This window comes from Ursus arctos, unplaced genomic scaffold, assembly GCF_023065955.2.
Source record: "Ursus arctos isolate Adak ecotype North America unplaced genomic scaffold, UrsArc2.0 scaffold_19, whole genome shotgun sequence".
Classification (NCBI taxonomy): Eukaryota; Metazoa; Chordata; class Mammalia; order Carnivora; family Ursidae; genus Ursus; species Ursus arctos.
Genome location: NW_026622863.1, coordinates 52781358 through 52807663, shown reverse-complemented (window position 1 = coordinate 52807663; position 26306 = coordinate 52781358). Strand labels below are relative to the sequence as shown.

General features: G+C 45.9%; 3 protein-coding genes across 3 annotated transcripts in view; 2 read left to right on the top strand and 1 right to left on the bottom strand.

Moving 5' to 3' along the window:
* The window catches only part of LOC113248909 (olfactory receptor 10A7-like), a 43481-nt gene extending 31137 nt beyond the window's left edge, over positions 1 to 12344 (bottom strand). Inside the window, exon 1 of the mRNA XM_048224111.2 lies at positions 11917 to 12344. The gene's annotated coding sequence lies outside the window, so the exon portion shown is untranslated. The remainder of the gene's footprint in view (positions 1 to 11916) is intronic.
* Positions 7237 to 8272, top strand: LOC125283327 (olfactory receptor 12-like). Its single transcript, XM_048224114.2, has one exon. The coding sequence runs from the start codon at positions 7312 to 7314 to the stop codon at positions 8236 to 8238; it is 927 nt and encodes a 308-aa protein (XP_048080071.1). The 5' UTR covers positions 7237 to 7311; the 3' UTR covers positions 8239 to 8272.
* A 65-nt stretch (positions 12345 to 12409) lies between the features above and the next one.
* Positions 12410 to 19305, top strand: LOC113248911 (zinc finger protein 501-like). Its single transcript, XM_026490507.4, has 4 exons — positions 12410 to 12475; positions 14121 to 14200; positions 15551 to 15677; positions 17532 to 19305. The coding sequence occupies exons 2-4, from the start codon at positions 14168 to 14170 to the stop codon at positions 18614 to 18616; spliced, it is 1245 nt and encodes a 414-aa protein (XP_026346292.2). The 5' UTR covers positions 12410 to 12475; positions 14121 to 14167; the 3' UTR covers positions 18617 to 19305.
* The last annotated feature ends 7001 nt before the right edge of the window (positions 19306 to 26306 follow it).

Sequence of the window (26306 nt, the reverse complement as noted above, 5' to 3'; positions counted from 1 at the left end):
TCACCACAGCTTGGAAGCCGTAACTCGTTTCCCTCCCAGCTTAAATGTCTTTGAATGTAGCCTGTTTGTTTTCCAGACCCTTTCAGACATTTTTATTTCTGTTTTATGTGTTTGCTCACACCTGGATACATGCTTACCTCTTTCTTTCCTTTCCGTTTCTTGCTCCAACTCAGACTTTCCTTAAATCTCCTTCCTTCTGTCTGAAGTACGCCCTCTAGAGTTTCCTTCAGTCTACTGGTGGCAGATACTCAATCTTTTCATATAAAAAATATTTTTATTTTCCCTCATTCTTGAGCAATGTTTTTTTCTGGTATACGTTATGTAGAAAGAGTCAACACATTAAAGAAATCATTCGCACTAGGGATGTACTGTATGGTGACTAACAATATAATAAAAAATTATTATATATAAAAAAAAGAAATCATTCGCTGACCTTGATTTCCATTTTTGCTGGTATCAGTCTAACAGCTATTCCTTTGAAGGTGACCTTTTCTTCTCCAGCTGATTTTAAGATGACTCTTTAACTTTGGTTTCTGAATTCTATGATGTTTCTGGGTGTTGATTTCTTTTTATTTATCATGCTTGGGATCTGCTGAACTTCCTGAATGTGTATGTTGATATCTTTCATCAGTTCTGGGAAATTCTGAGCCATTTTTCCTTCAAATATTGCCCTAACCCCTGCACTAGGGGAGCGTTTCTCTGAGCTCAGTCAAGTTCACCACAAAATTAACCATCATGACCCCATTCTGTGTCTTTTCTCTTGGGACTTTAATCGATCACATATTGGACCTTTTCAATAAAAACTTCACACCTCTTAGTCTCTCTTTTGGATTTTTTTCATCTTTTTTGTCTCTCTGTGCTGAATTATGGATACTTTCTGCTAATATCCCTTCTAGTTCATAATTCTTCTTCCGGCTGTGTCCCATCCACTGTTAAATAATACTGTTTTGTTTGTATTTCCAGTCTTGTGATGTTTGTGTTTCTAGACATTCTCTCTGATTCTTTTTCAAACCACCTGTTATTTTTTATAGGTTCCTGTTTCGTACAGATATTTCCAAACTTACATTTCTTCAAATATGGCAAATGTTATATAATCTGTAACTGGCGATTCCAGTGTCTGGAGTTTCCTTGGGTCTGCTTCTGCTGTGTGTTGTTTCTTCTCTTTCTTGTGCATTTTGTCTTATTTCCTTGGGTGCCTAGTTGTTTTTCAACTTTTATCAGTCATTGCCCTTAAAAAAACAACTTGGGAGTTTTCCTCAAGGCACAAGATAAGCATGTCTTCCACCAGAGAAGTTTTGCTTTACTCTAGCAGATGCTACAGTAGGCAAAATTCTAAGATGACTCCGAAGGACTCACCCCTGTGTATAATCCCCTCCCCTGGAGCATAAGTGAGACCAGTGAATATGAGGAAATACCATTCCTGTAATTATGTTAGGTCGTGTGGCAAATGGGATTATGCAGATGTGATTAAGATCTCTAATCAGTTGACTTTGTGTTAATCAAAAGGGAGATTACAATGGGTGGGCCTGGATTAATCAGGTGAAGTCATTACACAAGATGGATTCTCCTGATGTCTGCAAAGAACAAAGAAATGAAAAAAACATGTCGCTTATGTAGATCAGTGACTTCTGAGGGCCTCAGTCCCACAAATGCAAAGAACCAGCTTCTGCATGCAAGCTGAAAGGGCATGGAGCCTCAAATGCAGATCCAACTCATCTTCCCCATATGATTCACATGCATGATGTCGAAAGCGCTGCTGAGCTTAGAAACCCCAGAACTGCAGCTAAAATTGGAGGCTCCAGACAACAAGGGAAGAAGAAGTTACATGTAGTGCTCGATGGTGCGCAGAAACTAGGTTTTGAGGTATTGACAGATTTTTAAAGTTGTTGCTATTTTGGCAGTGTGTATTATAGCTTTTAAAACACATTATTGAGGGATGCCTGGGTGGCTCAGTCGTTAAGCATCTGCCTTCAGCTCAGGTCATGATCCCAGGGTCCTGGGATCGAGTCCCACATCAGGCTCCTTGCTCAGCAGAGAGCCTGCTTCTCCCTCTGCCTGCTGCTCCCCCTGCTTGTGCTCTCTCTCTGACAAATAAATAAATAAAATCTAAAAAAAAAAAAAAAAAAGATGCTCATTACAGGATTATTTGTCTTGGCAAAAGAATGTTGAAAACAACCTAAAAGTCCACCAACATGGGCATGGCTACACGAATTTTTTTATCCACAGTGTGACGTACTCTGCAGTAGTCAAAAAGACAGAGGTAATTCTATGTGTAATCCCTATTTATTCAACAGATACATCTCCAGGACATGGTAAACAAAAAATACACATTGCAGGAGAGTGTTCTCAATAGTCAATAGTATTAACACTGTCTGATAATATTGACTGTTACGGCTTTTGATGTAAGCACTCTGGGAAGGCTGTAAGCAGGCGGCATGGCTGACACCCTGCTTGTCAGAGAGTCATGTTCTCAGAGTTTGGAGCCACCGTGGGACAGAAAGTCCCCAGAGGTGACTTTGGACAAATTCCCAAGTTGATGAGAGAGACAGCCAAGCAGAGATTGCGTGGCTCAGAGCCGACCGCAGCTGGAGTCGCCGATGCTCGCCTGTCCCTAATGCCTTCCCTGCCTGCAGCCTATAAGTGGGGATCCAACCCGGAGCCAGGAATCCCAGCTTGGATCTCTGTCACCTCTTCCCCTTGGAGGAACTGGCCTCCCACAAGCCCAGCGCAGCACTTTAAAGAAGTCTGGCTTCGCTGCTCCTCGGGAGGATGGTCAGGACACTCAGCCAGGTAGGTCGGGCCGCTCCAAATTTCTGAATGGCTTCCATCTCATCCCTGGGATGACTGGAGGCAGCAAAGCTGTGACTAAAGCCTGTAGTTACAAGGCTCGTTAGACAGCTTTGAACCACAGCACTACATATTACTAACCAAGACCTTGGGCAAAGTGCTTAACTTCTCTGTGCCTCAGCTTTTTTTTTTTTTTTAATTTTATTTATTTATTTATTTGAGAGAGAGAGTCTGAGAGAGAGAGAGTGAGCATGAGCAGGGCAGAGGGAGAGGGACAAGCAGACTTCCCGCAGAGCAGGGAGCCCGACGCAGGGCTCAATCCAGGACCCCGGGATCACGACCTGAGTTGAAGGCAGACACGTAACCGACTGAGGCACCCAGACACCCCTGTGCCTCAGTTTTTCTATCTGTCAATGGGGATGATGAAATAGTGCCTTCCTTCGAGGGCGGTGGGCAGGCATAAGTGGTTTGAATGTTAAGTACTCAGTTCCGTGCCTGGCTCTCAGGAAGGGATATTTAAATGCCGGTTGTCGGGCTGATGTAGCACAAGGGACTCAAGACCATCGGAGAGGCAACCTCAGTCTTCTGACATTTTGGGGCCAGACCATTCTTGCTGGGGGGCCGTCCTGTGTGCTGCAGAATGTGCGTCAGCATCCCTGGTCTCTACCCACTAGATGCCACTAGCACCTTCCCCAGTCGTGACATCCAAAACTGTCTCTGGACTTTGCCACATGTGCCCTGGGGGGACAGAGTCATCCCCAGTTGAGAACCACTGCTCTGAGTGAGCTCCCTGTGAGTGGAGGCATGTAAGCCAAGGCTGTGCGCTGGCAAAGCGGGAACACCAGGGGAGACACTCAGGCTCTGGGGGAGAGGCAGTTCCTAAAATCTCACACCACCCCCAGAATCGATGCTTCTATGTCAGTCGTCAGCTAGGCTCATTTCTCCCATTGGCTGATGGCTCAGATCCAGGCCCTCTGCTCCTCTCCACCGCTTCGGATTAGGATGTTGGTGGTATTCTAATTTACATCCACGACGAGGTAATACCACACAGTTCTGAGAAACACAGGCTCTCCCATTTGGAGACTCTCCCTGAAGACGCACAGTTTTATCTGCCAGGTGGTGTCCTAAGAGCGCCACACGTACTCTGCACGTACTAACAATCCCATGGGGCAGAGAAGGGATTATTCCTTATTCCTAGGTGTTACAGATAAAGGAACCAAAGCACAGAGAGGTTAAGTAATTTACCTAAGGTCACACAGCTAGTAAGTGGCAGGGCCAGGCGTTCTCTCTCGAGTCTGTTCTGTAAACCACAACAAGCTGCCTCTTGGTTGTGAGTTCCAATTCCAGTGTCTTTCAAACTAATTTTTCACGGCAGAAACCTGTCATCAAATGAAAAGTACGGTGAAAATCCATAACAATATAGCAGGTAAACGTGTAAGCAGCTCCAGCTGGAGGATAGGGTCGAGTCCCAACAGAAAAGCTCCCCGAGGGTTCTGTGGAACCGTTGGAAATGCCTTTGCAAGTCTCAGTTTTCAGGAGACAAGAGCTGAATGAGAGTAGTCATGAACAACCCCAAGGGCTGCAGGTTATCATTTATATGTTGTGTACCGGCCCCGTGGCACACACCCGTAGGATCACCTCGCTTCCTCTCCAAGTGACAGCATGCAGATAGGTCACATTTACTCTTGTTCCTAGTGAATTCTGAACAAAACACATGAGTGAGATGATAACAGTACACCTAGAGACGGGAAGATGGGCTGTCAAGGTGTAAGGAATTTAAACGGATGCAGCGGTCCACACTGGCCACCGGGGCGTTCTCAGACGGTAGACACTGCTGCCACAGTCCTTTTCATTGATCAGCCCTCTTTGGAACTGCAATGCACACTGCAGCCTCTCCCTGAGCAGAATATCCGAAAAGTTGAGAGCCTGATGTGTTCTCTCCAGACACACATTACAATCAATCAGATCGCAGAGAGACAATAGGCAGTATCCATCCGCTGTGTCCATTCGCTGTGTCCTGCCGAGGGAAACATGGGGACAGTGTTTGTTCTCCGGAGAATCTCGTGCAGGAGAGGAAGAGGAGAAACGGCATTAGCTATGCAACTGGATTGCTTTTTTTCTCCTCCTTGGATGTGGGAAGGCTCCACTGGTCCATGAGGGAGGGCGAATCTCAGACTACGAGAAAGAGGGCAGAGGATGGAGGGAGGGAGGGGTGTAATTTCCTGGCACTGCTGCCACAAATCACGGCAGACGCGGTCTCCTGAAACCACACACATGCACCATCTCACAGCTTGGGGAACTTCAAGTCTGAGATGGGTCTCACGGGGCCAAGATCAAGGTGTCGGCGGGGCTGCCTCCTCTTCCAGAGGCTCGTGGGGAGAATCCAAGTCCTTGCCTGTCCCTACAGTGCTCTCAGCCAGCACATTAGTTTCCTGCAGCTGTCACAGCAAAGGGCCACAGGCTGAGTGCTTCAAACAACAGAAACCTGTTCTCTCGTAGTTCTGGAGACCAGAAGTCTGAGATCAGGTTGTCCACGGGCCCACACTCCTCCTGACCCCTGCAGTGGCCCCCGCCCCCGCCTCTGCCTAGCTCGGCATCTGGTGGTTTGCCAGCCGTCTCTGGCATTCCTTGGCCGTAGACGCATCGTCTCGCTATCTGTCCTTGTCATCACACGGCGTTCCCCTGTGTGTCTCTGTCTTCGTATGACCATCTTCCTATAAGGACCTCGCCCTAATTACATCTGCAGTCACCTATTTCCAGAGGAGGTTCCACTCTGAGGTACTGGGGGTTAGTTAGGACTGCAATGTATCTTTGCTGGGAGCAGGGAGGGTGGGGACACAATTCATCCAGAACACCTGGATCATCCGGGATACACGCCACATCTGAAAAGCCTCAACTTAATCACACAAAGTTCCTTTTGCCACGTTAAGGTCATATACCCCAGGTTTCGGAGACTGGGACACAGACCACTTTGGGGGGCAGGCATTATTCTGCCGATAAGAGGCAGTAATAAGTGAGGTGATTTATGTCCCCGAGAAGACCACCCAGACTTGGCTGGGAGTGCCAGGCCCGCACCCAGCTGTCCGGGGCTGCCATTCCAAACCACTGGAAGTGACAACAGCAGGGTGCTGATGGAGTGTGAGAAAAGTAATACTTTCCGTGAAGAACTTTAAAAATATATTTTCATGTCTATCTTATTACACAATCCCAGCAGCTCAGGGACCATAACGGAAAGGAAAATAAGGAACACACACTTACAAAGAAACTGGTAATAGTAACGGCCAACTTTTAGGGACGGCTCGCCACCTGCCAGGTCTTGTTTTAAGTATGTTTCTTGCAGTCCTCATGTGATCCTCACCGCACACATTACCCCATTCTACAGAGGAGGAAATTGAGGCTCTGGGAGATTAAGGTATTTGTCCAAGGTCACGCAGAATCCAAAGCCTTGGGTGTCTGGTTGCAAAAACACTCCTAAGAACAACTTCCCTACTCTACACCACTTCCTATACTGGATGGCAGGAAACAAAGACACAAGTAAGAAGTGGTCCCTGAACTCAGTGGTGGGTACTCATGGTCTCATGGGGGAAAGAGATCATTGGAAGGCCTTGAGTTGGGTATCATAATTAAGATGCTACGGAGTTATGAAGCAAATACACATGACAAGACCAAAAGTCTTACACTGAGGGTCCCATTTGATATGCGCAGTGTTTTAAATTTGAACTTCCTGCCAACATATAGAAGTCAGGAAGTTTCACATTTTTTTTTAAGATTTTATTTATTCATTCAACAGAGACAGAGACAGCCAGAGAGAGAGGGACACAAGCAGAGGGAGTGGGAGAGGAAGAAGCAGGCTCATAGCAGAGGAGCCTGACGCGGGGCTCGATCCCACAACGCCGGGATCACGCCCTGAGCCGAAGGCAGATGCTTAACCGCTGTGCCACCCAGGCGCCCCAGAAGTTTCACATTTTTTAAAAGATTTTATTTATTTACTTGAGAGAGAGAGCTCATGCACGTGAGTATGAGCCAGTGGGGAGGGAGAGGGAGAAGCAAACTGCACTGAGCAGGGAGCCCGACACAGGGTTCGATCCCACGACCTGAGATCATGACTTGAGTCCGAATCAAGAGTTGGACGTTCAACTGACCGAGCCACCCAGAGGCCCCAGGAAATTTCACATTTAAAAAACAACCTGGAATTCTGGCTTTTCTTGACAAATATCAGAAGATCTGGCAGTGCTTGGTCTCCCAACAACAGCTGGCGGGAGCTTGGAGCAGCTGTCTCATTGAACAGAACATTCTGTACGGCCCCCGTCATGACACACCACCAGATTCACTCATGTATGTATCTGCCAGGCCGTGAGTGTTTGGAATTTGAGACCTCTAGGGAAGACAGTGCATGTGTGTTTAATCCGGACGCAGCTCACCCCCTTCTTTTCCTCCTAGGTCTTTGCTATTGTCTCGTTATTCCCCTCCTACGCTGCTCCTTGAGTGTCCTGGGCAGCTCAGGAGCTTTTCCGAAGGCAGACCATGACCAATCTCACAGCAGTATCCGTCTTCCTTCTCCGGGGCTTCTCAGCTGTCCCGGAGTTACAGCTGCTCAGCACTGCCACCCTCCTTCCCATTTACCTGGCTGCGATTCTGGGGAACACCGCTATTGTGGCCGCCGTGACACACGACGCCCGCCTGCACACACCCATGTACTTCTTCCTCAAACACCTCTCCTTGGTGGATATCTGCTCCGTGTCCACCACCCTGCCCCGGGCCCTGGTGGCCACCCCGCTGGGGTCCGGGGAGATTTCCCTCTGTGCGTGTGCATCCCAGCTCTTTGCCTTTGTCTGCCTTGGGTCCACGGAGTGTTTTCTCATCACCTCCATGGCTTTCGATCGTTGTCTGGCCATCTACCGGCCCCTGGTGTATAGAGCAGCCATGAGCCCCGAGACCTGCGTCTCCCTGGTGTTGGCGGCCTGGGGCAGCGGGCTCGTTTTCTCGGCCTTCCACACAGCCAACACCTTCTCCCTGCCCTTTTGTGGCCCCAACGTGATTGACCACTTCTTCTGCGACATCCCCCCACTCATGCGTCTAGCCTGTGCCAACGCAGATGACCATGAGGCTGCAGGATTTGTGGTCAGTGGCTGCGTCATCATGAGCTGCTTTGGCCTCACTGTCTTGTCCTACGTCCGCATCTTGGCCACTGTGTTTCAGATCCACTCCGCCGCCGGCCGCTGGAAGGCCTTCTCCACATGTTCTTCCCACCTGGCCACCGTGCTCCTGTTTTATGGCACTGGCAGCTCTGCCTACATGCAGCCCAGCAGCAGCTACTCCCCGATGCAAGGGCGCGTGGCTGCTGTCTTCTACTCCGTCCTCACACCCGCCCTGAATCCACTTATCTACAGCCTGAGGAACAAGGACGTGAAGGGAGCCCTGCAGAAGCTTTATCCTCGGGGGCCATTTTAGGACTTGGCATCTGGACATGGGAGGGACCCAGAAATCCGCCCTCACAGGATTTTCCCTATGGTCATGGTGAAGGTGTTAGTGCCTCCAGAGACCACCAGGAACACACCTGTCGCCAAAAAGTTGGCAACAAAGTTGGATGACAATGATCCATTCAGGAAACCCTAGTAGATGTCCAGGTAAGACAGAGATATGTCTGATGGGATTGATTTAGGTAAATGGTACTATATGTACATGGGGAAGATGGAGCAAGAGGGAGTGAATAATTTAAATAGTAGCGATCGTTCCATCCAAAAGCCCCTTCAATGACCCTACATCCCGGACTGTAGGTCCAATAGGAGATCTTCCTTTCAGTTTCCATGGGCCTTCCACAGATGGGCATACCTTGGCCTACTCACGTCCTTCTCATGGTTAGGGGTAGACATTCAATATCTGTTCTCAGTGCAAGCCAATGACTTCATCAGAAGAAGCAACTATTCCAGAAGAAAAATACGCCATCTTGGACCTGCCCATATATACTGTGTAGTCTTCGCGTGACTCCTTCCTAAGGGAATGCCAAAGGCATTTTTGTCTTTCTACCATGTTTACCTGATAGGCTTGTATGAGTCAGATTTTTTGTTCAGCTGATTTCACAGAAAACAATGAGCAGTAGCTTAAATAATACAGAAGGTTTAGTTCTCTTTCGTGTAAACATCTGTGCTTGAGGGTGATCCTGGTGTCTCTGTGCCACAAAGTCATCCTGAGACCAGGTTCTTCCTATCTTGTTGCTCTAACATTCCTTAAGTTCTCCTTATCCACAGGGTGGGAAATGGCTCACCAGCACCTCATTCACAATCCAGCTTCAGGAAGGGACAGAGAGGAAATAGAGGGCAAGAAACATACTTTCAAGATGTAAACCGGAAGTTGTACTAGTCACTTCTGCTAAAACCCCATTGGCTAGTGCTTAGTCACATGGCCGTTGTGACCTGCAAAGGAGGCTGGGAAATATTGTTTCCAGCTGGGTTGCCATGCACCCACATTAAACTCTAGAAAGAAGGGAAGAACAGTTCCTGTTTTTTTTTTAATTTTTTAAATTTATTTTTTTAGAACAGTTTCTAATTTTTAATCATTCCTCCACATCCACTCTTGTGATGAGCCACCATCTATCTTTTTATTCCATCCTATCATCATGCTTCCAGTTCTTCCTCTGTTCCCAGACCATCTTTACTAGTCACTTCTATATACATTATCTCTAACGTTCAAACACTTCTGTGATGTGGTTGTAATTCTCTTCATTTTGCAAATAAGGAAAATAAAATTCAGATAGATTTGGCAATTTACCCAAACTTAAGAAGGTAGGGAAAGGATTGATATTTTTTACTCCAGAAGCACTCAGGGTGCTTCTATCATTTTTGAATGATAGAAATTAGGCTGTATTTCTCTATGACTTTAAAAATCTTGGGGCACCTGGGTGGTGCAATCGGTTAAGTGTCTGACTCTTGATTTCGGCTTAGGTCATGATCTCAGGGTCATGAGATCAAACCCCACATCGGGCTCCATGCTGGGCATGAAGCCTGCTTAAGGTTCTCTCTCCTTCTCCCTCTGCCTCCACCTCTCTAAAAATAAATAAATACAACTTTAAAAAACAACAACAACAACAACAAACGCTTACTTCGTTAAGACATCTGTGGGGAGGTTTTAGGAGACAGTTGCTGTGCTACCAAAATATCCTTGAGGATTGAAGAGTCCTCTTCTACTTGAGAATACCAACCTCTTGATCAAATGCATTACCCTTGGGAGAGACAAATTGTCCAAAAAGACAAAAGGGGCATGTGATGAGCCAGTTAGATTAGACAAATCTTTAGGAATCATTTGGGTGTGGCAGACACACCCTAAGGTGATCACCAATGAATCACATCCTTATATAATCCACTTCTCCCAGTGTGGAAGAAACTTGTGATGTATTTTTAGCCAAAAGAATATAGCAAAGGTGATGGGATGTCACTCCCATAACCACCCGAGATCTACTCAGCAAGACAGAAAACATCCAGGTGCTGGTGAGTTCCCTGGGTCCCTGGGTGGCCAGCTCCCTATAATCCTTTAGGTCTCAGCTCCAATGTCACCTCCTCAGAAGGATCCTCCACAACCCTCCCATCCAAAGCATGTCACCTCCTGGTCCCTCTCAATGCCCTCATTTTGTTTTATTATTTACTTGCACTTATCACCCTCTGTAGTTACCTAGATTATTCAGTTTGTTTGTTCTGCCTCAAATCCCTATCCCCCTCCCTCCAAATGTAACCTCCATGACAGTGGAGCTCTGTTTTCTTCAATACTGTCTCCCGTGTGTGTAGCATACTGTTTGGCACACACTAGGTGTTCAATATGCATTTCTCTGAACAAACAAATGTGACACAGAACAACAAAAAACAAAAGCCAGAGCTGCTGTGGTATTAGTTGGAGTCAGAGGGCTGGGACCTCTGAGCACTTAACGGTTTCTTATCCCCTTTTCCTCACTTACTTGTGCCACACCTGCATGGGCTCTTTGGGCTCCACAAACCCAGTTCAGACAACCTTTCCCTAATCAAATTAATAAGTGCAGCTGAATCCAAACCGCCACTGACTGGAAGATAGTCTCTTATTTTACATTCCACTAAGAAAGAAAAAGACACTTCCAATCGAACTATGACACCCTGTCAATAAAACACATCTTGATCTCCCCTGTTAAAGCGTGCTGCTCAGCCTTCAGATCACAGCTCAAGTAACACTTCCTGATCACCCCTGCTGGCCAACCTAGGTCATTTTCTGTCTATACTCTCTGAACTCCCATTTCTCCAAAATACGCATTGCAGTTTCAATGAATTGTTTAGTTGTTTACAGATCTATTCCCCACTAGAATGAAAGCTGAATGAAGGCAGAGATTACATGTGCTTGTTGCTATTATCCAATGCTGTGCTGGAAAGCCAGCTCTCTGGAAAACAATATTGTAGCATTTGCCAACTGCCATGGAGTATATAATCTCACCACAGCTGATGTCAAACTAGGAGTCCACAGCCTAACAACTGATTTGCAACATTTCTGAACATTTAAAATGAACTCCTGTGTGATGTGCTAGCCCGCTCCAGCACGCAGTTGCCCCAGGACCACGCACTGCGTCTGTGCTTAATAGAAACTCAAAAAATAACTGGTTAGTGAACGAATACATTGATGTTAAACCACACTGAGTGAATACGTAGCAAGTACTTCAAACTTAACACATCTACACGCAGCTCTCTAGTCCTCCTCCATACGTGCGCCTTCCCCAGTTTCCGCCCCACTTAGTGGCACTCGGGGCAGAAACCTAGCAGGCGTACTGATTTCTCTCTTACCCCTAACTCTTCCCATTACACGCCACGTCCAATATGTCCCTCGGTGTGTGTTTAAACCCACGCACTTCACACCAAGCCCATGGCCACCATCCTCACCCAGCACACCATCATCCCTGTCTGGACTACTGCAACGATCTCCTCTCTCATCTCCTGCCTTCACTCTTACGTTCCCAAACTCACCCTCCACCCAGAAGCCATGGGTTCCTGTGAAAGTATAAATCAGGCCGCGCCATCCCCCTGCTGCAGCCCTTCAGTGCCCTTTCACTGCCTCGGGCTCTCCAGCCTCCCCCTCTGCACCCTCCCCTGCATCTTTCATAGTGAGCTATGCTGGCGTTACCTCAGTTCTTCAAACACATCAGTCTTCTCTCTGCCTCAGGGCCTCTGCGCTTGCTCTTTCCTCAGTCTGGAATACCTTTCCCCAAACTGGAGCGTTGCTGCCGCTGCACGTGCTTGAGACTCGCTTCACGTGTCATCGCTTTGAAGGAGACCTTCCCAAGCCGCCTCTTTCAGCAGCTTCGTCCTTTCCCCTCCTATTGCCTTCCGGTCCCTTATCATTGGCGGAGTATTGCTTCTCACTTCGGAGACAGGGGGTATCAGCTCTGCAGTGCTGGTTCGTACCTCTCAGACGAGGGGTCTCACTTCGGAGACAGGGGGTATCAGCTCTGCAGCTCTAGTTTGTACCTCTCAGACGAGGGGAGTTTATCCCGCGGAGGATGAAGCTCCTGCGCCACAGGGACGTAACGCCTGCGCGCCGCTCTCTGGAACAACAACTCCCAGAGTGCTCTGCGCCCGGCCGGGAGCGCTTCCGCTTCCGGCCGGGCTGCGTGGGGGCTCCAGCATCGCGGGTGTGGAGCGCGCGTGCACGCGTGGTGCGCGTGGCGGGCGAGCGCGCGTAGGTCTGTGCGAGTGTCCTTTCCTGAGTGTGACTTTGTGATCAGTGACTCGGTGCGAGTGTGTGTGTGTGACGAGGGCGTGTGGTGTCGGGTGTGTCTGTGATCCCGCGAAGTCCGTGTGGTGAGGCGTCGCTGCTGCGTGTTCCCGTGCGGATGTGCCTGGGGCGAGCGACTGGTGCCCTGCGAGTGGAGTGAGGGCGGTGTGTGTGCGCGTGCAAGTGTGGGGCGTTGCCGAGGAAGGTTTGTTGTCAGAGTTCAGGTGGGATTTCGTGAGTGTCTGAAGTTGTCTCTCAGGGTGTGTGTGTGTGTGATTTTGTCTAGGACTGTCCCTGCCTGCACGAGGCTGGGTGAGCCTGTTGAGTGTTGACAGGGCTTGGTGCGTGAGTATGAGTTTGTACTCATGCGTGGGTCTGTGTGACTGACTGAATGCAGATCTGTGTGTGGCGAGGGTAGATTGTAGTTTGTCATTTTATGGGTTTGTGTGGGATTGAGTGGGGGGCTTTTGTGTGATGGGGAATGTAGGCCTGTGTGACTTTTGTGACTCTGTGAGATGGAGTTTGGTTTATGTCTCTGATTTTGTGTGGGAGGGGCTTACGTGGTGGGCGGTTTTGTGTGGCTGTTGTGATACGTTTCACTGTGCAATGCTGGATGTCCCTGTGGAGAGGGTTACCAGGCATCCACGTGCGTGTGTGTGGTTGTGCTCGGGTGTAAGTATGACAGCGTATCTAAACTACGTGGTCGCGCTGTAGTGAGCCTTCGTGGCTGTGTGTTCATCTGTAGGTATCATTGTCCCTTGTATATGAGATTTGTAGGGGATGCTTGTGAAGTCTTGTTCCTGGATGGTGTGGGTTGTGATGGAACTTACCTTCTAGTGAGAAACAGCAATAAAATAATGCCAGGCACTGATAAATGCTCTGAAGGAAAGACTAGAGGGCAGTAGGACAGAGTGACTTAGGGCTAGGTCCACTCATTGAGTTTGGGCAGTTAGAAACACCCTCTTGAGGACGGAGGTCTACGCTCAGCCCTGAATGGTGAGAATAACCTGGAGGAGAAGTGGGAGGAAGAGTGTTGTGTAGGCAGAGGGAAGGTCGAGGACAAAGGCCCTAAAGCAGGAACAAGCTTGGGATGCTGGAGGAACTGCAGGGCGGTGAGGTGGTGAGCAGGTGAGGGCCACCGCTGGTCGACATAAGTTACAAGGCCAGACCTGATGTTGAGAGGTGGGGAAGGGCACCACAGTTCAGGTGACAGGTCACCGCAGTGATACATGGCCAAGAGTGTAGCTGCAGGGAGCGTGAAGAACCGGGGCCAGTAACACCATCTGCCACAGTAACGAGCTCATGCTCACCATGCCCTACAGGTAGATCCTATTCTTATCCCCATTTCTCAAATAAGGAAACTGAGTCTCAGAGAGAGGTCCTAGAACTTGTCCAAAGTCATACAGTTAGTGGGTCATAGATGAGATTCAAACCCAGGTACCTTGTTTCCAGAGTTTGAGTTCTCAGCTTGGATCAGGCTGCAGAAACCAGTGGCCACTTAACCCATTCCTGCAACCCTAACAAGGGATGTGGTCATTCCAGGTCCCAGAGGAGGCCGTGATATGATGGCCCAGCTGGGCCTCCTCTCTCACCACTCTTTCCTCCTCCCCCAGCTCGGGTCTCTGGCCTCCACCAGGAGAGGTTCTCTGAAGAGGAGGGCATGGTTCCCGGGCTTGTGACTGCAAGGCTCCAGGTAGGTTGGTCTTTGCTGGTCTTCCCTGGAAGGGCCATTGGGTTCTGAAAGGCAGGCCATCACTCCTGGTTGTGTGCAGAGCATATGGACCTGGTGCAGTAGTGGTGATGGTGGGTGTGCTTCACTTGTTAGTCAGCAGATATCTGCAGGCCTCCTGTGTGGGGGGCACCCTGTAGGCACTGGGATGCAGTCCGGTCGAGACTGACGAGGTCCCTGCTTATGTGGAGACCAGGAATGATGTGGGAGACACCCAACAAACACACCAGCCTGGTCATTCAGGGGTGGTAAGTGCTGTGGGAGATCTGTGAGTGCACCAAGCAGGGTCAGGGCCACATTCAGGGTAGCAACACTAGGCCAGTGTTCCATGACAGCTGTTAGCTGGGCTGAGTAAGGGCGTCCCCTTTGGACAGAGGGATTTCCAGTTTGCCGCAGTCTCTACCCTCCTTGTTGGTCCCCAGCAAATGAATCCTGTGTCAGCAGAGAATTACTTCCATCAGAAAAGGGAGAGATGGAAGCAAGATGAAGGAAGGCCATGCGTTTCTAGAAAGTAGAAGCATTCGGGCAGCCCACTTCATTCATTCCCATTACCTGGCTAGCCCCCATAGGCTCTTGAGTTTGAGATCCCAGAGGTGGGGAGGTGGGCGTCCTACTGTGTCATATTGGAAACACAGCCCATCTAAAGGGGCCACTGTGACCTGGCTCCAGCCTGTTGTCATTGCAGGAATCCAGGCTTTGCAACGTAAAAGTTTCCTGTTTTTTAAGACATTATTTGGATTTTTGTACAGATATCCACGTTTTAAAATAGCGGCGGTGCCAATAAATATTGACATCTTCCAGGAGCCACGCGGTGCACACACCTCTTCCCCTCCCTCAGGTCTTTGTCCAGGGTCACTTTCCTGTAGTCTCTCCTGACCACTCTAGCTGGCACCTAATCTCCCATCACTCTTGTCCCTCCCTGCCTGTTTTTCTCTGTAGCACTTAGCACCATCTAACATGCTCTGTTTTGCTGGTTTATTGTTTAAGCCTGACCAGAATGTGGGATTCACCAGAGCAGGGTTTTGGTCTGTATTCCCAGTGCCTAGAAAGGTGCCGGGCATAAGTCGGACTCTGTAAATCTTTGTCACACTGAATGCTTTGCAGTTTCCTGTAGAACCCCACAGGGATGCCAGACTCCATGAGTCTGTGGGCTCTTCTAGTTCTTGGACCACCACATGCAGCCTCAGCCGTGCTGTGGTGAGTCCTGAACCCAGCCTGACCCACTCTTTCCTTTTTTGACTCCCCTCCCAACCCCAGACCCTTTTCCCTATGGCCATATGAAGGACTAGTCATGCCGTGGCCTTGTCGTTCCAGGAGCTGATTGCATTCCAGGATGTGGTGGTAGACTTCTCCCAGGAGGAGTGGGAGCAGCTGAGTCCTGGCCAGAAGGCCCTGTACTGGGACGTCATGCTGGAGGACTACAGGAACCTGGTCTCACTGGGTAAGGGCAGTGAACTCAGATCCCACCTCACTGCATAGAAGCGAGGGGGTGTCAGGAATGTCAGCATCATGTTGGGATGGGGCTCAGCCATTCAGTGTCTCTGAGGGTCCTCCCAACCTCCTTCCCCTGAAGTGTCCACCTCTCTGGATGAACATAATGATAAAGTTAAGGTTGCTGCAGGCTTCAGGCATGGCTGGATCCAGGAGCTCAAGTGTTACTTCCTGGCCTTAGTCTTTTTGGTCCTCTATAGGCTCCCACTCTGTTTTTCAGTTCTCTTCTCCTCTCTTGGCTCCACTCCCAGGCTGGCCCCTTCCGCTTCTAGCAGCAACAGGCTTCAGTGACACTCAGTGGTCCCAGCAGGGTGGAAGCCTTCTTTCCCTGAAGTTCTAACAGAAGTTGCAGGCCCTAGTGCCATTGACCATGTCTATTCTCTTTCTTAAGCCAATTAGAGGCCAGGGGATCGAGCTTTTTAATTGGCCACACTTGGGTTACCCATTCTTGGTAGCTGACACCCGCTGAACGCTCATTATATGCCGGCGTATGGCTGGGGTATGTGGGGGAGGAGAAGAGGAGAGCCGAGATGAGGGTCAACAAGGGCCCAGTTGGGGTCCCCTTGAAGGGTGCCCACAAAGAACGTACTGTAGACCTCTCAGTTCAGTTTAAAGCCCTATTTCTTTCTCTGCCTCTGCCCCTCTCTGCTTCTCCCTCTGGCCCTGTCTCCCACAATCCCTGTGATAGAATTGACTGCCCCTATGTCTGTGTTCTTCAAACTTGTTTCTCTCACGACCCTGGTAAAAGGTACATTTTACTTCCCAGCCCACTGCACATGCTGTGTATCCATCTGATATAATTGAAACAAAAATTCTATAAAATGGTACTTGTCCTTATTATACACAGTGCACTCTGTTACTCCATTCTATTTTGTTTTTTAAAACTTCTTATCACAACCCACTAAAGCAGTGGTCTCAACCTGGAGTGGTTTTACCCTGAGGTGACATAGCAATGTCTGAAGATATTTTTTTTTTTTTGGTTGTTACAGCTGAGAGGGTGCTGTTGGTGCAGAGAGGAAGTGGCCAGGGGTGCTGCTGAGCACCCTACAACACCCAGGACAGTCCTCACAAGAGAGAATTACCTGGCCCAAAATGTCAGTAGTACCAAAGTTGGGAACCTGACTTAGTTCTATGACCCACTGAAGAACAGCAACTGCCTAAAATTGAACGTGCATGTGATCCAGCTCCTGAGACCAGGCTGTGAGGTAGTGAGGGCTCACTTCGGCCCACATGGGCTTCTGAGGCCCCAGTATCCTGGTCGGCCCTTTCCAAGTTCTCATCTTCCCAGATGAGCTAGATTCATCCTTGACATGTTTCTTTCCTCTGTGGGTCAACCCTGCTTTCCCCGATCTTATAATCTATGCATGCTTCCCCCTTTACCCAGCCTGGACCCAGATGTCCAGCCTCACTAGAGAGCTGGTACATCAGTCAGAATTCTCCAGAGAAAGAGAACCAATAAACTATATATATTGAGGGACTTACTTTAAGAAATGACTCATGGGTTTGTGGGGCTGCCCAGCAGGCTGGAAACAGTCAGGAGCTGATGCTGCAGTCGTAAGACAGAATTTTCTTTCTAGGAGTTTTTGCTCTTCAGGCCTTTAGCTGATTGGGTGAGACCCACCTACATGATCATGGATAATTTCCTTTACCTAAAGTAATTATAAATACTAACCAACAGTTAGATTTGTATTTGATTGAAATCACTGGGGACTAGAACATGGTCGGGCTGACAAGTAAGACTAATAGTCACAATGGGCAATGGAGCAGCCATCTTATTTTCGGTGTTCTTTCTCACATCTTACAGGAATTTGCAGTTTTGAAAACTTTATTTCAGACTGGGGCACTGGGCCTGACAACAGGATACCTTCAAAGCATAACATCTCTGAAAAGTCACCCCAAAAGAAAGGACTTTGGAACATGAACTTCATAAAGGCCTGCAAAGAGGACAGCCTCCCCGAGATGCCAGTCCTGGTGAAATCTCTGAGCAGCTTCACAGAGAAGAAGGGCTACGGATGTCCTGAATGTGGGAGAGCCTTCAGCTCCAAATCCTTCCTTACTCAACACTGGCGGATCCACACAGGGGAGAGACCCTATGAATGCAGTGAGTGTGCAAGGGCCTTCAGCCAGAGGGCAAACCTTATTCAGCATCAAAGAATTCATTCTGGAGAGAAACCATACAAGTGTGAGGACTGTGACAAAGCTTTCAGGCGGAGCTCCTCCCTCAGGGAGCACCATATCATCCACAGCGGCAAGAAGCCATTTCTCTGTAACGAATGTGGGAAAGGCTTCAGCAAACACTCAGCCCTCATCTCCCATCAGCGAATTCACACTGGTGAGAAACCCTATCAATGTAATGAGTGTGGGAAGGCCTTTAGTGATCAGTCATTCTTCAGCCAACACCGGAGGGTCCACAGTGGGGAGAAACCTTATGGATGCAATGAATGTGGAAAGGCCTTTAGCTGGGCCTCATCCCTTAATCTCCACCAGAGAACTCATACAGGTGAGAACCCCTATAAGTGCCCCGACTGTAGGAAACCCTTCCGGTACAGGTCCTCCCTCATCGAGCACCGGAAAACCCACACAGGAGAGAAACCCTACAAATGCAGCAACTGTGAGAAGACTTTCAGCTACAGCTCCTCCCTGAGCCTTCATCAGAGAACTCACACTGGGGAGAGTCCCTATATGTGTAAGGAGTGTGGGGACGTCTTCAGGTACTGCTCCTCCCTGACCAAGCACCAGCGGACCCACAGCATCAAGACACCCTATGAGTGTAAGGAATGTCTAAAAGCCTTTAGCTGTGATTCATCCCTTAAAGTACATCAGAGGATCCATACCAGGGAGAGATCCTATGCAGACAGTGAGGGTGAGAAAGAGCTTTGTGGCAACTAACTTCCAGCAGTTCTTAATAAAAAATACTATGCACATGGAACCTTCAGATTTCATTCACCCCAAGAGGTCTGAGACATCATATTGTACATTTGTCATGGGGATGTGCCTCGGGGGTCCCCAAAACCACCCCCAAGTTTGGTGACTCAGTAAGAGGACTCAAAGGACTCAGCATATAGTCCTACTCATGGCTAAGAGCTATCATAGCTAAAGGATACAAAGCAAAACCAGCCGAGAGGTGCATGGGGTGAAGTCTGGAGGAAGCCAAACACAAATTTTCAGGATTCCTCTCCAAGCGGAGTCACACAGTACACATTTAGTTCCTACAGCGGGTTGTGACAACACTGCTTTCCCACCACTTCCTCCCAACATTAAGCTCTTTTCTGACCTCAGGACCTTTGCTCGTGCTGTTCCCTTTGCCCAGAATCCTGTCCTCCCCAATGCTCCTTGGGTGACTTCTCATAAGGCCATCTCTTCAGAAAGCTTTTCTTGGACCACCCAGTTTAAAATTAGCCCACCCATATGGCACTCCCTCTGCCTATTCACCATCTTTTCCTTTGTTGCACATCCCACCTTGTTTTGCTTATACCCTTTCTCTTTATTGTACACCGAAGTTTGAGAAATACTGGTTCAGGATAAAGTTGAAGAGCTCATATGCCTGTGGGGTTGTCAAGCACTTCATGCAAATACAGAATGCCTTCATGTCAAGCTCACCTCTGGTTCTGCCACAGGCCCGATTAACACATTTGCACAAAATGCCTGGTACCTGTTTTTCAACCCTTGCCTTAAGCCAGTGTTTTTGGAACTTTAGCTTTCAACAGAATCCCCTGGAGGGCTTATTAAAACAGGGTGCTGGGCCCCACTCCCAGAATCTCTGGTTCAGTAGGAGCCTCAGAATTTCTAAGATGTTCCTAGATGTATTCATTTCCTGTGACTCCTTTAACAAATTGCCACAAACCTGGTGGCTTAAAACAACAGAAATTTCTTTTTTCACAGTTCTGGAGGTCAGAAACCTGAAATCAGTATCACTGGGTCAAAATCAAGATGTCAGCAGGGCCGTAATCCGGAGGCTCTAGGGAACAATCCTTCCTTGCCTCTTCAGCTGCTGGTGTTCTTGTTTTGTGGCTGAATCGTTCTAGTCTTAAACGTGTGTGTGTGTGTGTGTGTGTGTGTGAGAGAGAGAGAGAGAGAGATCTCATTCTGCTTCCTTATAAGGATATGTTAGTGGCATTAGGGCCCACCCAGATAATCTCTTCATCTCACATTTCTTGATCACATCTGAAAAGCCCCCTTTTCCAAACAAGGTAATTTAAAAGTTCCAGGGATTAGGACCTGATTTCTGTGGGCCGTCACTAGTCTACTACACCAGGTAATGGGATGCTGCTGGTCCAGAGACCACACGCTGAGAAACAGTGCTAGGTAAACATGGGCTAGGTAATAGCATGGCTTCGGAGTCACATAGGCCTGACTTGGATTCAGTTATGATACCACCAATTTCTACCTGTGTGCTCTTGAGCAAATGACTGCCCCTCCTAATCTATTCACTCTAAATCCCTACCTAGTCAAGGCATAAGGATTAGAAACCAGCAGAGGATCTGGCCCATAGTGATTCTGCTATCTCAAAATAGGACCTATGGACCAGACAGCCCACAAATGTTTCATGGTCCTGTGGGGGTTTTTTTTAATTAGTTGCCTCCATTAAAATATTGGGTGACATCACATAAAAATTGAGCATTCCAGCATCTCATGAAAAATCAAAGATCTTGTAACAAGAGGTCATTTGTTGAGGATTAACCCCCTTCCTCTTCATGATTTTCCCCATCCTGCCCACCTGGCTCCCTCAGGTACACATCATAGTGGAGATTCTATGCAGCTCAGGTCCCTTCTTCTCTTTATTCCAAGCCTAACATTTTACCTGAGAAGCTAAAGTGAGCCAGGTGCCATGGCAGTAGGTCCTGTACTTTCCTCCTTCAAGATCCCACCTGTAGGAGACCTGATGGCCTGGGCACCAGCACTGAACCCAGAGTTTCCCAACTGGGAAGAGAGATTTGAACAGTGGGAGGAGAGATTTGAAGCTAAGGTGGGGGCATGGCTGACCCACTGAGGTATTCATAAGTATGTGTGTGGGTACACACACACACACATACCCACACACACTGCTAGGCTTCTCTTGATTTCCTGGAGAAAGGGTCCCCAGCTTACATCAACATTTCAGGAGCATCTGTGGCCCCCAACTGCTTCTGGAAGTCTGTGGTTTGGTTGGCTTGAATGCATGCAGTGGAGCAACACTGAAGTGACCGCATTCCTGGAATGCTGGCTTTTTTTACGAGAACTCTAACAGAAAAAAGAAAAACCCTACACAAGGAAATCCACAACTGCAACAGTACGTAGGAATGACTTTGATTGAAAGGACAGTATGTTCCTGGATGCTAAGATTAAATGTAACAATGTTTTTTTTCCTCTAATTTATTTATAAGTTCACATCACTAATCATCAAGAGACTTAATTGAAAAACATAAATTTTCATCCAGAAGAATAGCAATTATATATTTTTCATATAAATATGCACACATATAAATACACTTTTTAAAGGTACAATGGTAGAAAACTCAAGGCTATTAAAATTAAGAATATAGATGTAAAATCAAAAAGGACAAGTCAATGAAACGAAGTGGATGGTCCAGATAATAGATCCTACACTGTACAATAATATGTTATGACTATGAATCATTTAATAATAATTGATGTTGGAGCAATTAAGAATGGGTAATTCTGACTACTTCACACATACATCAAAGTCAATTGAAGAGTAGTTAAAATAGATCTGAAAATAAAATAATGAAAACACTGTTTAGAGAAGTTTAGATTTTGTAGGCTTGGAACACGGAAGGATTGAACTATATAAAAACTGAAATCTTGTCAAAAAATGATTCAAAGAAAATGTCAAACAATTTGGGCAAAATAGGGCCAAAATGAAGAGAAAGAATTAATATATTTATTATATAAATAGATTATTTAAATTGATAGAAACGTAGTAAGGCCACAAAGATCACGCAAAGAGAGGAAAAATATTGCTTAACAAACTTAGAGGGAAATGCAATTAAAATTAGATGCCCTTTCCCCTATTAAATTACCAAAGGAGAAAAATGCTGTTAATACATAATGCCAACAAGGATGTGTGGAACACACACCATCACGTTATAGGCAGCAGTGTAAACTGGTGTCATGTTTTCAAAGGAGCTTGGATGTATGTATCAAGAACCTTAAAACAATCCCACCCATCCTGACCCAGTGATTCCCCTTTGGCAAAACCTATCTTGAGGGAAAGAATCCTAAATTTGGAAAAACATTTAAGCACCAACATGTTCATCACAGTGTCATTTACAACTATGAAAAATCAGAACTTCTATGTGGGGCCCCACATGGAAAGCTCTGGAGCAGCTGTTAACAAGGTGCTAACAGACAAGGAGGTGAGATAGCAGGGTGTAGGGTGTAAGACCGGGTGGAAAGATAAGATCTGCACTATTGCACACAGGGTGATCACAGCTCTATGAAAACCATGAACACCTTATAAGAGGTAATACAGTCACGTGGGTAGAAAAGTGAAAAGGCAGACAGACTGTGAAAACCAGACCTTTCCCCACTACTCCCCAGAGGCAACTACTTTCATGAATCTAGTAATTATTTTTAAATTATAAGAAAATGGTGTTCATGGTGTATGGGGCATTGTGGGGGCAAAGGGAAGAGAGCTCTACCTTTCTATAAAATAGGAGTTGTCTTTAATGAGCCAAGTATTACTTTAAATATAAAAACATTAATCCTTCAGAAATGCCTACTTTAAAAACTATGGAAAGAGTCCAGATGTCCATCAACAGATAACAGATAAAGAAGATGTGGCGCGCACATACATATATATATATATATGTATGTATATAATGGAATGTTACTCAGCCATCAGAAAGAATGAAAGCTTTCCATTTGCAACAACATCGATAGAACTAGAGGGTGTTGTGCTAAGTGAAATAAGTCAGTCAGAGAAAGAAAAATACCATATGATTTCACTCATGTGGAATTTAAGAAACAAAAAGATGAACATAGGGGAAGGTAAGGAAAAATAAAAGAAACACAGAGAGGGAGGCAAACCATAAGAGACTCTTTAACTATAGGAAACAAACTGAAGGTTGCTGGAGGGGAGGTGGGTGGGGGGATAGGATAACTGGGTGATGGCCATTAAACTGGGTATTATATGCAACTGGTGAATCACTAAATTTTACCCCTGAAACTAATAATATACTGTATGTTAACTAAACTGAATTTAAATAAAAAAATTTTTTTAAAGTAAAGTGAGTTTGGGCAAATCAATAAGAAAAGGCATGAAGACACACTAGCTAAATAGGCAAAGGGCCTAGATTGTTCACAAAGAAATTTAAAAGCGTATGTGGAAAAATTCATTAGTAAGCAAAGAACCACTTTTTTGGCTTACCAAATAGGCAAACTTTTGTTGGTTTGTTTTAAATGAGTTACCCACCCATTGCTGGTAAAGTTGTTCAAATGCTTATTTATACCAGGCATGGCAAACACATTTCTTTGCATGTACAAACTTTGCTCAGTTTGTTTTGTCTGCCCAGAGGGCTGTGTTGTGAAAGATTCTTCCAGTGCAGTGGAGCCAGAGAGCATAAGTGATTAGCAACACTTGTTACTGACTCAGGAGGAAGGATGGTTTGTCACCTGTTTCACACCCCTGTACCTCCCTTTGCTACAAATGGCATGGCCCCTCCAGAAAGAAATTTATCAGGATCTTTCAAGAGCCATAGAAATGTTTATACCACATCTCATCTAATAATATCACTTTTTGGAAATCTATCCTAAGAAAACTATAAATACAATGCTTTATGCTTTGTTAATCAAACCTTTATATAATTAGTCATTTAAAAATGTGATTACTAAATGAGAAAAAGAGAACTTCAGATTTGCAACATGTATGAGAAACCCTTACACACAGAAAAACTTACTTGTATAGAGAATACTAAAGTATGATAAAATCTGGTTTACAATTCTGTAGTTTGCTGTCATTAAGGAAGTCTTAAGAAGTAAATAAAAATACATGAAAACGAAATATTCCATAATAGCAGCTACTGGTAACTGAGTACCTACTATGTAGCAGGCACTATTAGGCTCTTTTATGCAGATGAGCTCCAGGCCTTTTGACAGAAACAAAGTTTAATCAATCAGGCTCCAAGAAGGGACTAAGATTTGACCTCAGGTCAGCCTTACTCCAAAGCCCACACTCTCCCTTCTCTGCCAAGAGCTCTTCTACCTGTAAACATAACTACATTCCTGGGTTTATACTTGTTGAGATTCTGGGACTATTAAGAAATATATTAGCCTTCTTCGCTTTCCAGAATTTTCCTTAATATGCTTACTATTATTTGTTTAGTGAGGGAAGTAAACCTAATAAAACTATGTTAAAATTAGGGTTCTAACAAACTTTGCCTGTGACTCTTTCCAGGTCTGACTTCAATCCTGTTATTAGGTGGGTTCATAGAGCAAATTCTTCAAGGAGAAAAGTGAGAGAGAGTTGAGTAGTTTAGTTGTTCCTTAGAGAAAAAAAATCACAACTTTAAGACTGCTGGGATGAGGTCAGGAAGGTTTCTAAAACCTTTGAGATACACATACCTCTTGGCCCAGAAATTCTGCTGCTGGAAATTTCTTCTTAGGAAACATGACTATATGCAAAGACATTAAAGCAAATTGATAAGGGAAATGCTAAGGCCTAAGAGATATCAGGGAAGTGTAATGATAGCAGTAATGTACACATAAAAGATAAATTAAAAGCAACCTCAGTTTACAACCATGAAGGCTAGTGCTAGAAAATAAATCAGGACACATTTATGTAAACAAGTACTAGGCAGTCCTGAAAAACAAAAGCTAGGGGCATAAATATGGATCTGGAAAGATATTCATGATATATTAGAACAAAAATGACACCCTCCAAAACTGTGCCAATGGTAAAATTCTATCTCATAAAAATATTTTTACATAAAAATCTATATAGATCTATGTATAGGAAAAATATTTGGACAATTTTATATCCCTTTTAGCAGCAAGTGTATCTGGGAGAGGGAAATGCAAATATTCAAAGAAAAATATGTTATTTTCTAATCGTCAAAGAATATATACTACTTGCATAATCACAAAAAAATGCTTAAAACATGAGTATTTCTAAATTTAAAAAAATTAACCTGAATAAAAGAGCAGTGCCCTGTCAGATGTTAGGAACTGGGTGGGAAAAACAGGGAAGCAGCAAAGCATTATCCTTGGGAGCCCACTAGAATATCAGCAAGCTGAAAGCCAAAATAACAGGCTGAGGTATGTAGCATCTCGGTCAGGTCAAGTTTTTAAGATTTGGAGGCAGTGGCTTATACATCTTCCATATGTTCCAAATAGTTCAGGGGTGACAGGCAGAGTCAGCTATCCCATGTTATCACTGATTCCAGTTTTGGCATGAAAGAAGCATCAGAACAAAATTAGTCAAGTCGTGCTCCTTGACTTTCTCTAGTTCAGGCTCCTCAAGAAGTCTGAAGCCCTGGCTCAGGGTTCTCAACAAATGTTCCACACTCAGACCCCTCATGGAGTCTCCACCACCTCTTAATTCAAGTGTCTGAAGACCAAACTGGAGTGATGGAGGAATGTAGAGAAATCTAGAAGAGGTAATGAAGAAGGAACTAAAGCAGCTGGCCCATGTATAATCCAGAGATGGTGAACGCTTTGAAACCTCATTGTGACTGGTGCAGTGGCTTGGAGAATGACTTAAAAAGGCTGGGCCCCTGGGAAAAGCCAACACCATATCATGTTGGTCAAGCACACAAAACTACCGAAAATGTACTCTTGTCAAAGTTGAAGATGAATCTAAGTCTCTGATATACTAACTTCCATTTATAGAAAACACAGAGAGAGGAACAAGCTTAAGGACACCACAGGAAGCAGACAGGTTTAGAACAGAGGACATCCCACAGGACAACTGGCACAGTTTCTTCCAATATTATTTGCATAATCACACAGAGCTTTAACGGAAAAAAGGGTACTAGAATGATGGTCACCAGGGCTGGGGAAAGGAAGAAATGTGGAGTTACTGCTTAAAGGGTATAGAGTTTTAGTTTTGCAAGATGATAAAGTCCTGGGGATCTGTTGAACAATAATGTGACTATAATTAATACTACTGAACTGCACACTTAAAAACGTTTGAGATGGCGAATATTATGTTATGTGGGGCTTTTTATCACAATGTAAATAAGAAGTTTTAAAAATCAGTGCTTTCAAATTAAAAATTAAACCAGAATATAAGAGTACCAAACCTGTTAGATATATTAGGCATTGGGTGGGGAGAGGAGAGAGGTGTATCTCTACATTATCCTTGGGGTTGCACAAGGCATTAAAAAAAGTAAGAGGAGACTGCTTTAGATTAAGACTCAAGAGATCAGACAACCAAATGCAATTTGTAGACCATGTTTAGATCTGGATTAAAATAAACTAACTGTAAAAAGACTAATCTTAGCAGCAATCAGGGAAATCTGATTATGGCCTGGGTAAAACCCTTTGTTTGAGGTGTTTTAAAATTTTCCTTCTAAAGTAGATGTATTAAGGAGTGCCTGGGTGGCTCAGTCGGTGAAGCATCTGCCTTCAGCTCAGGTCA

Coding starts and splice junctions, on each gene's coding strand:
- LOC113248911 (XM_026490507.4), top strand. CDS start 14,168: ATGGTTCCCGGGCTTGTGACTGCAAGGCTCCAG. Junction 14,201..15,550: donor TTGTGACTGCAAGGCTCCAG/GTAGGTTGGTCT, acceptor TTGTCGTTCCAG/GAGCTGATTGCATTCCAGGA. Junction 15,678..17,531: donor CAGGAACCTGGTCTCACTGG/GTAAGGGCAGTG, acceptor CACATCTTACAG/GAATTTGCAGTTTTGAAAAC.
- LOC125283327 (XM_048224114.2), top strand. CDS start 7,312: ATGACCAATCTCACAGCAGTATCCGTCTTCCTTCTCCGGGGCTTCTCA.